The 10563-nt window shown below is 35.4% G+C and overlaps 2 protein-coding genes across 2 annotated transcripts; one reads left to right on the top strand and one right to left on the bottom strand.

The window, feature by feature from the left end:
- The first annotated feature begins 529 nt into the window (after positions 1-529).
- LOC136203401 (VAN3-binding protein) lies at positions 530-2997 on the top strand. Its single transcript, XM_065994549.1, has 8 exons — positions 530-1144; positions 1230-1289; positions 1445-1513; positions 1589-1961; positions 2196-2360; positions 2460-2509; positions 2640-2697; positions 2780-2997. The coding sequence occupies exons 1-8, from the start codon at positions 830-832 to the stop codon at positions 2995-2997; spliced, it is 1308 nt and encodes a 435-aa protein (XP_065850621.1). The 5' UTR covers positions 530-829.
- Positions 2998-3003: 6 nt separating this feature from the next.
- Positions 3004-6637, bottom strand: LOC136203402 (putative lactoylglutathione lyase). The gene is made up of 9 exons (XM_065994550.1): positions 6407-6637; positions 6040-6244; positions 5377-5501; positions 5188-5252; positions 4681-4893; positions 4515-4562; positions 4165-4272; positions 3872-4012; positions 3004-3265 (listed from the first exon to the last, which is right to left on the bottom strand). The coding sequence occupies exons 1-9, from the start codon at positions 6591-6593 to the stop codon at positions 3224-3226; spliced, it is 1134 nt and encodes a 377-aa protein (XP_065850622.1). The 5' UTR covers positions 6594-6637; the 3' UTR covers positions 3004-3223.
- Between the last annotated feature and the right edge of the window lie 3926 nt (positions 6638-10563).

The raw sequence follows: 10563 nt of genomic DNA, 5'->3' as shown, positions 1-10563 counted from the left end.
TTTTTTATAAAAAAAAAAATCATGAAAATAATGCATGACAATTGAACGATTTTGTATTTTTCGTCATCAAAAATTGAACAATTTTGCATTTTTTGTCATAAAAAATTGAACAATTTTATATTTTTTGTCTAAAATTTTTTTACGTAGAATTTTGCCCCCCGCTCTCTCAAATCCTGGATTCGCCACTGACTGTCCGATTGATCTGGAAAAATAAATATTCTCTAAAAATGTAAATGATGCCTTTCAGCCATGTGGAAGAATCCACACCTTCCGTCCCAACAACCGTACAGTTAGGAAGAAGCAACTGTTGGATCAATATAAACAGTTGCTGCACCATTGTAACAATAACAAAATGAAGTAAAATAGTTGAAAAAGATTTTATACTTATGAAAAGACATTTATATATAGCAAAGTATGTAAAAGATGGAGAGGTAAAGGGTGTTAATGTTTTGGTGAATTTATTTTTATTATAGATTATAGATTCAAAGAAGAACCCTAACTAGCAATGATGGTCATGGATCCCGCCGCTCCGGAAAATAAGAAATGGGTTTTACTTTTTAATCATAAAAACACAAAATAGTGGATATCAAAAGCCCCTTTCTTCAATTTCAATTTTCACAATATATTCCATGTTATGTTAAATATCCCACTGTTTCTCCTCACTTCACTTCATTTCATCAGCTTTTTCTTTTTTCTTTCTTGGCATGAGAACTTGCACTAAAGGCTAAAGTGCAACAGGGCTCTGAACCAACTCATAATATCATGCTAAGGAGTAAGCTTCATCATTATAAAAGCTATACACTTTTACACTAAATTTGGAGCACTAACCATGTTCTTTTTAATGGGTTTGTGTGATTGTAATTCAGGCACCACCACCAGCAGCAGCAGCAGCAGTAGCTCATCACAGAAGCTTCAACACATAGATGAAAATGGTCCTGCTCTTTGGCAACCAGTCTCTTGTGATGCTCCTGAAACTCCTACTGAATCCATGGAGTTTCTTGCTAGATCCTGGAGCCTTTCCGCTATGGAGCTCTCTAAAGCTCTTACCAACACTCATGCACCTGCACTCAATCTTCACAACCTCTCTTTGTTTTCTGCTGAAGCTCAAAGGCAACCACCAACTTCTATAGCTTCCAAAGAATCTGTAAATACCTGCACCTCTACTGGAACCACTTAAACATTCTCTTTTCTTCTTCATTTTCTCTAACTTCTTCTTCTGATTGTTGCAGCTGCCCACTGGGGATGGAACCAGCCCTCCGATATCACCAAGAGATAGTGAAGAAATGAAGGTACTAGTTCTTTTATTCCTTTTCTTCTGTTTCATCTGGATTTCTATTACTTCTGTAGAACAAAAAACTGCAAAACGAATCAACAGCCTGAGTTCTAATTCCTCGAGTCAATCCAAATATTAAATCTTATGATATTGCTGCTATAATGCATGCAGGAATTGTTTTTGCTTCATCAAGTACTCAATCCAGACTTCCTTTCTAGTCAACAATTGCTAAAAACAGGGGTATCTCATAATTCAACTTTGTCAAAATAATGTCGAGTATTAGTCGTTGCCACTGACCTTTTTGCTGATTGGCAGCTATACAAGAGCATAATGAAAGGAAGAACAATGGGAAGATGGTTGAAGGATCAAAAGGAGAGGAAGAAGCAGGAGATCAGAACTCATAATGCTCAACTGCATGCAGCTGTATCAGTAGCAGGTGTTGCTGCTGCCGTTGCAGCCCTAGCTGCCTCAAATGCAATGTCAGCAGAAACGTCAGAAAACTGCCGGAAACCATCTTCTAAAACACCGGCTGCAATGGCTTCAGCAGCAGCTTTGGTAGCATCTCACTGCATTGAGATTGCCGAGGAAATGGGAGCTGAACATGATCAAATATTAACTGTTGTCAACTCTGCAGTTAATGCGAGGACTAGCGGAGATATCATGACACTAACAGCTGGAGCAGCTACAGGTATCCAAAGAATTCTTCAGTTACGATATGAATTCTTGATCGATTCAAACTTGACCAAAATTTAGTAGCCCCAATGAGTTTTTGCAGAATGCTGCTGGTATACATATTTATAATAATATCGATCACTCTTCTAGGAAAACCAATCGCACTGAAAAAAGAGTCAGGCATAGAGTAGACAAATTAACAGCTAAAAGATAAACTGAGTTACTGAGATTTCTCAATTTACATGAGCAGCATTACGGGGAGCTAACACTTTGAGAGCAAGGCTGCAAAAGGGACATGGAACAACAGCATTTGCTATGGTGGAAGAAAAGAGTGAAGAAGGCAAAGAATCAAACATTTTAGCAGCTTTGAACTTTGTGACTAGAGGGGGAGAACTTCTCAAGCGTACAAGGAAAGGTACATAATTTGAACTGATACTATGCGGATTCATAATGAAGTCAACAATGACAAAAGAGATGCAATTGGCACTTACCATTGCGTAAATGTTTATTGCAGGAGCTCTTCACTGGAAGCACGTTTCTTTTAACATCAATTCAAATTGGCAGGTAAGCAGGAGATAACTACACAATACCATTAAATTAATTTTAGGGAGTATGCAAATTTACTCCTCTTCCAGTGAAACTATCTTCTTTTAGAAAAATCAAGAAGTACAGACTGAAATTTGAGTAAAAACAGGTGGTAGCTAAGATGAAAAGCAAGCACATGGCAGGAACATTTACAAAAAAGAAGAAATGTAAGCAAGTCTCCAACACGGAACTAATAAATACCTTTCTCTCAGCACAATCATCTGAGTTCAAGTGGTGATGTGATCACAGGTGTAGTTTCTGGAGTATATGATGACATCCCAGGATGGCCTGGAAGGGAGACAGAATACTGCAAAGAGCAAAGAGCTTACTTTGGGATAAAAACAGCTGAAAGAGTAATAGAGTTTGAATGCAAAAGTACAGGTGACAAACAGATGTGGACCGAGGGGATTCAGCATATTTTGAACTGCCGTGCCAACTTAAGATCCGACACAACTTCTGAAATCTGAGTGATGAACAAGAACTGAATATCTTGGACTTGGTTGTTATACATTAATCAAAATGTAAATGCAATGTATAACTATTGTTACAATCATACATAGGGGGTCTAGGGATATCGGCAGGGAGAAATTCTAGGACGGGATATTTCTGATGTAAAATGGATATTTCAACATTCCAAGATACAAAATTGTTAAAAAATCTTGATGCATTCAAACAGCTATTATGATACTTCAGTCATTCCAGCTCCCTGAGAAAATCAACATTATCAACAAGGACCTGCAAGGAGAGAATGGAAATCAAATTATGTGATTAACATACTTCTCACTGAAAAATAATAAAAAACGCCAAATGATTTTACCATGAAATAACAAAAAAAAAAAAAGGAAAAAATAAGAAGAATAAGGAAAAATGTATTTTATCTATTAAATCTTCAAAGAACAACTGATGTAGAAATCAATACAAGTTTGTTCTGCTGTTCCTAGTAAAAAATCTGGTACTGTTAACTGCTACCAGAATGGTCACTTTCCAAACAAATTGATTAAAAGTTACATAAAACATGAACCAGTGGATTTCAGAGGTAACAAATACAGCTACTATGTTGACTCCATCGATTTAAATGTTCTTTCTTATAGGCAATATTAAATAATGATTTCCTCTTATACGTACTGATTCTCAAATAACTACATTCAGTTTCAGTTATCAGGAAACCATGAATTCAACGAAGTTATAGAACATTTTGTCAATTAAAATTTATTCCAGGAATAATTTAGATATAAAAACAGAAAAGCCGCAAGCCACAAGTCAGCAACATTTGTCCACAACCCAACAGGATGAAGATCATTATATCTTATGATAAAATCCCCAAAATATTAGAAGCCATACTGATTTCCAACCATCGGGGTCCAAGAATACTGCAATCTTGGTATTGATCCCTGGTAGAGGGCCAGGTTCACGAATAATTTTTCCTCCACGTAGTTTTATCACTTCTGCGCTCTTATACACATCATCTGTACCGATTGCAATCTGATAAAAATGAAAACATTCAGCAAAAAGTAGAATGGAAATGTCAGAGGAAAAGATAAAGGTGATTAAATAGCATGCATAACGGGAGAATGCCAAAACTGATATACAAATTAAATTGTTGAATCATGCTGAAAGAAAAGGTAACGTGTCACCTGTGTATAACCATTTCCTTTGTCATAATCTTTGATACCATAATTATATGTCAATTCCAGCACTGTATTTTTATCTTCTGGACCATAACCCATTATGGCTACAGTACACTGATGGTCAAAACAACAGAAATTCAATTAAGGTTGCTTGTAACTACCAAGACAAAGTAGAGCAAGGAGAAAGACTTCTTTTGACAACAATTAATTACAACCGCGAATCAAAAGAAGTAAGAAACACTTAGATCCTAACTTGGATTGAGTTGTACATTTTCTTGACAAGTCAAAACACGAAATGGAAACAATTTGAAGAATGTAAATATCATGGGACTTGTTGCCAAGCAGGGGAAAATTACCTCAGATTCTGGGTTATCTTTTTTGCGGAGAAGCTGCATACCGAGGGCCTTCAAATTCAGGAAAAGGAAATATCAGAACTCCAGATAGTTTACATTGTTGATAGCTGAAGAAGGTTTACTGCTCCAATTTTGATCAAAGTACAGTCTGATCACATTTATAGCTCACCTTCTTGTAAAAGCTAATGGATCGATCAAGATCGCCTACTCTAAGCATCACTTGGCATAGCGGCTCAGGTGTTGGCCCTCTCTCCAAAAGCTCAAACTTATAGCCATTTGGATCTTCAACAAAAGCAGTTATTGCATTTCCTTCTTTGACAATACCTGGTTCTGTTGCAACTCTGCCCCCCTTTGCCTTTACAAGATTTATTGTTTTGACACACTAAATTGAAAAGAATTGCAGTATGTGATTCACAAACTTAATGGATGAGATTCATTCATATAAGGAGAAATGCTGAATGCTTATCCATCTATGAAAGTCTAATTCAGTACAAGTTTAAACTCTTAACTAAAACAAAGCAAGATCAACTAAAAGTATCCATCTCTAAGTTAATTGACGGAAAGCAATCATTTAGGGTCAGTAATTATCTTTTGTCCCAGAATGAGACTTTTCAGATTAGACGACAGATCCAACATTATGACAAGTGCTTAAAACCTTCAAGGGAGAGGAACTTACATCCTCCACTACAACGCCAAAATGGCCAAAACCAGTTCCAATTTTGTACTTATCTACTCCATAATCTGCATACGTTACATAATTAAAACCCAATAGAGAAAATGAAAAAGACCAAAAAGACAGGAGGGAAATATCTACTACCAAGCAAATTCAACATATAAAAAAATGGGATCAAGGGTAGCAACTAACTGTAAGTAAGTTCAACAGTAAAATTAGATTCTTCAGGTCCATAGCCGAGAAAAGCATTACTATATCTCTCTTCTGGTATATCACGTTTTCTTAACAACTTCATTCCCAAACATTCAGTATAAAATCTGCAAAGTATCTCAAAGTTAGTTACCATCGTGTACAAACCTCATGAGCTTGACGGGTTAAATGGACCATTGAACTTACAGAAATGTTTTACTACACTCATAAAAATTCAATTCACGACAAAGTCATAATCCTTCTATTGCAGTGTCATTAAAGTCATAAACTCCACATTCCGACCAATGAAAAGCCGAAAAGTTGGGTCCACATGTCGTCTCTCACGCAAGCCAATTCAAATTAACAAGAGCCAGTTCAGAATATTTTGTGACAAAATACCTAAAATTGAACCAAATTCAAACTCACCCTCCAATTTTTGGATTGTATAAAAACTTTCAATGATAAATTCAAATCAAGACTAGCAAACACAATGGCGTTCTCTTTCCTGTCTCTTATTGACCAAATAATAGAGTTTATGACTTTAATGACACTGGTAGGGATTGATACTTTTGCAACTGCAGTGAAACATCTCACAACTTCAACTAGCGTTTGTGCATTTAACCCCCCTATCTTGAAAGTAAAAACTGAAGGGAAAAATATCTCTACTTTATTGTTTTCTCCAAATCTCCAACAGAATAAACAACATGGAGCATTCTTCTTTTGTCAGTGTTAACCCAATCTAATGCATTTTGCTCAGCAACTGCAGTACTCGGTGGTACCATTTTCGGAAATGTGGTATCCTCCATAGCATGTTTTTCCATTCCTAACAAATTAGATGCTCTTACACCTAACAAATGGGACTCGGGGATAGCTGGATAATCAATCAGCGAATTAGCACAGACAGAAGGTAAATCAAATTCAATTTGCAATCACTTGTATAAATAATCTAAAGCAGGACTAAAATATCTGTCTATAGCCTCAATTTGACGTCATAGGAAAATTGGAAGGAAAAATGGGAGCTTAAGGTACTTACCAGCACCAAGTGCAAAGAGAGCGAGCCTTCGAGAAGGACAGTGAGTGTAAGTGGATACATTGTTATTATTTTCATTGAGCGAAGAAGAAAGACTCAATGAATGCGAGTGAAGAGGAGCTTTGCGCTTTCTGGTTGAGACAGTGAGAGAAGAAGCAGATGAAGATGGCAGAGTAAGAATACTCTGCATTTTTTGCTGCACTTTGTCCACTCCACTCTCGCCATGATCTTCCTTTCCCGGCTATCTTTTATCCACTTGAGATGGATTTTAATTAGATTGGCCTGGCCCATTTCTCTATTTCCCTACGGATAACTACATAAATAGTCACAAAAAAAGAAAATATGTTATAAAATTGCCGAATCATAATGTGATCATTATCATTCGGATATGTAGATTAATATATATATATATTATAATTAACTTAGGCTTAGAGAAGATAATTATAAATGGAGAGATGAATCTATTTATAGTAGTAGATTTACAAAATGAGTAGTTGCATTTATCTTTAATCATTATATGTACCTAATTACTACATGTTTAGTTATTGGTGGACATCCATTAAATAATTATTAACCTAATTATAATTATTTCATAACACTTCCCTTTGGATATCCATTCATACAATTAGGACACTATCTTATTAAAAACCTTACCAACTAAAACCTAGTAGGACAAAAACATTGGTTAAAGAAAAAATAGTACAATGTTTACTCTTCTTATTCACAATATTATTGAAGATCCCTGAGATGACACATTCTAATACCATAAACTAATCTCTTAAAAGTTGTACAAGGTAATGCTTTTGTGAACAAATCTGCCAGATTGTCACTTGATCGAATTTATTGAATATTGATTTCACCGTTCTTTTGAAGATCGTGAGTAAATAGTTTGTTTTGGTGAAATGTGCTTTATTCTATCTCCTTTAATGTAGCATTCCGTTAGTTGGGCAATGCAAGCTGTTTTATCTTCATATATTGTAATCAGGGTTCCTTTATCTAATGATCTACCACGTGACTCTCATGTATGCTTGGTTAACGATCTTAGCCAAACACATTCTCGGTTTGCTTCATGAATAGCTATTAACTCAGCATGATTTGAAAAAGTAGTTGTAATAGTTTGTTTCGTAGAGTGCCAAGATATAGTTGTACTTACATATGTGAATAAATAGTCTGTTTGTGGTCGAGCTTTATGTGGATTAGATAAGTAATCTACATCCATATAACCAACTAATATATGTTTAGTTTCATATGCATAAAATAAACTCAAATCAATAGTTCATTAAAGATAGCGGAATATATGCTTAATTCCATTTCAATGCCTTTATGTAGGTGCAGAGCTATATCTTCGATGTTGGAAAAGATCTTTATTTATATCAAATGATCGAACAACCATTGGGCTACTTAATAGATGTGCTTTGTCCATGTAAAATCTTTTAATGATCTTTTCTGTGTAAGTCGATTGGTAAATAAGAATTCCATTTTCTAGGTGATCAATTTGTAAGCCAAGACAAAATTTTGTCTTTCCAAGATCTTTCATCTCAAATTCCTTTTTAAAATGATCCACTGCTTATGGAATCTCTTTAGGAGTTCCAATAGTATTCAAGTCATCCATATAAATAGAAATTATGGAAAATTCAGTTCCCGATCTCTTTATGAAAACAATCTCTTTATGAAACAGATGGACAAATTTGATCATTCTTATAACCCTCTTTTAGCAAATATTCACTAAGATGATTATACCCAATGCTCCCAGATTGTTTTAGTCCATACAAAGACCTTTGTAACTTTATCGAATAAAGTTCTTGCTTTTCATATTTTTCTTCATATAAATATCATTATCAAGTGAGTCATATAGATAAGTTGTAACTACATCCATTAAGCGTATGCTCAATCTTTCTTATACTGCCAAAACTAATGAGATATCGAAAAGTTATCGCATCCACAACATGAGAATATGTCTCCTCATCATCAATCCCGAATCTTTGGAAAAACCTTGTGCAAAAAATATAATCACAATAAAAAATGTTTTTGTTCATTGTCGCTTAGGCGGTCTAGGTGGCATCGAGACAGCCTAACTAGAGCCCATGCAGCTAAAAAATGTCCCGTGAACAAAAAATGCCCAGAGGCACTAATCAAAGAAAATTGGGGCCGATTCTCGATTCTAAACGCCTAGACGGAGATTAGTCGATCAAGACAGCCTTGTTTTTTTAACAGTGATTATAATTAATATATCCAATTCAATTAAAACACATAAAACATACATATAATTTTTGGCCCCATAGTCCTAAGTAGAAAAAATTTCCAATTTAGCGTTCTGCCTTTCCTCATTGTTCTATTTGTTGGACAAACGATTACGCCTGTCTTAAAAATGTTAGATGTGATTAACCAAAAAACAAAACGAACACAGAAAAACATATAACCAATAAAACTAGAAATTAAAAGGCAAGATATAGACAAATCCGAGGCCTGTATTAGCAGTTTCCTTAAGACAAATATCGTCACTATTGACGATCGTCTCCCAGGATACAACAGATTACGCAAGCGAACTCAAACCGTGTGCAACCTAGTTATCACCGGAGTAGGAAAACAAGAACAATGTGAACAGACAAAGAGCAGGAAGAATTCCAGAGAATATTTTCTCCGACAGTATGTGAATTTGACAATCCATTCTATATAAATAGAACTTGAAAGGATATGTCTTTTTACGAACAAACACGACTGTACACGGACAGACACGACTGTTCACGTACGAATATGACTGTACATAACAGACACGATTGTTCATGAAAGGAGGTATTTGTTGGTATATAAATTAATATATAATTTTATTCAAAATTTTCCAACAATCCCCCACATGAATAAAATTAGAAACGAGATGATTAGGACATGGTGATAACTTTCTACAGGAGAAATCTGCATAGGATAGGTAGCTAATGTGCCTTGAACCTTCCTTTGTGAAAGTATATTTACTTTACTGGCTGACTAGTAGACGCGATGTCTTTGAACTATTCTTCCGTTTGTGTAAACGATGATATACCCCACACAGATATCCACATAACACAGTATAGGTTCTCATGGTTATGTTCGTTATGGTCATGAACATCGCCTGGTTCTACGAGAGTTTAAGAGAACTAGGCCCTACACTAGTCTCCATCAAAGTGACCCCACTTCACTCTGACATAGGTGATTTATTTGCTCAGAATACTGACGCACAATGTATCATTAAAAACATATAGCTTAACCTTTTTCCGTTGGTGTCACTGTTTACATCTAGGAATGGACGAGGGTTTAACCCCTACAGTGAACGCGCAAGGTTTATGCAACTAGGTTGTCCCTTTGAACCTAAATCTTGGGATCTCCAATCAACCAGGTAGGGTTTTCCTTCACATAACGCATCTTCTCTATGGGCTTTAGTCGCATTCCTTTCGATGATTTTTCAATTTGACCTTGGTTTAACCTCTAGGTTAGCGGATCCGCTATGTTATCCGTTGATTCTACAAAATCAACAAGGATGACACTCGTTGAGATCAATTGACTAACGATGTTATCACACGGAAGCTTTTCTACCTGTAACTCATCATACAAAAGCTTTTTGTACCGCATATTCACCGACTGATATGATATTTTTCTTCGATTCCATCATTGAGACGTACTTATTTTAAGGCGATTTGATTTTTACATTTTTAGTGACTTTCATAAATTAAATCTAGCCAACTAATGTACATCTACCAGTATCTAATTCGGCCAGATAACATCACTACTCAGATTTGTCAATTTATGACATTTCACATTTCTAATGTAAATCGGCCCTTACGCGCGAGAATATCAAATATGGAATTTTCACATATCATCATTATTTCTAAAGAAAACATATTTCTTTTATGTCCAAGTCTTTTAAATTCGAACCAGTGATTTTTTTCTAGACTTTCGTTATGGCTTACACATTGCCACTGGTACAAGTAGGCCTAAAGCTTCTGCAGTGACAGTGTTCTTAAAACCGGATCCATCTTCAATTAACGTACATGTACCAACACATGTCAAATGACAATTAATCTGTTTAAACAAACAGAAACAAGACAGTAATTAACAACTTTTTCTTCCTGAAATTCCAAACAAACCAAGTTAGAATCAGAAAATTATAATCAGTTTAAACAAACAGA

The sequence above is a fragment of the Euphorbia lathyris genome, chromosome 8 (genome assembly GCF_963576675.1).
Source record: "Euphorbia lathyris chromosome 8, ddEupLath1.1, whole genome shotgun sequence".
In the NCBI taxonomy this organism is placed as follows: Eukaryota; Viridiplantae; Streptophyta; class Magnoliopsida; order Malpighiales; family Euphorbiaceae; genus Euphorbia; species Euphorbia lathyris.
Note: the sequence above shows the minus strand (reverse complement) of the source record. Positions and strands in the feature narration are given on the sequence as shown.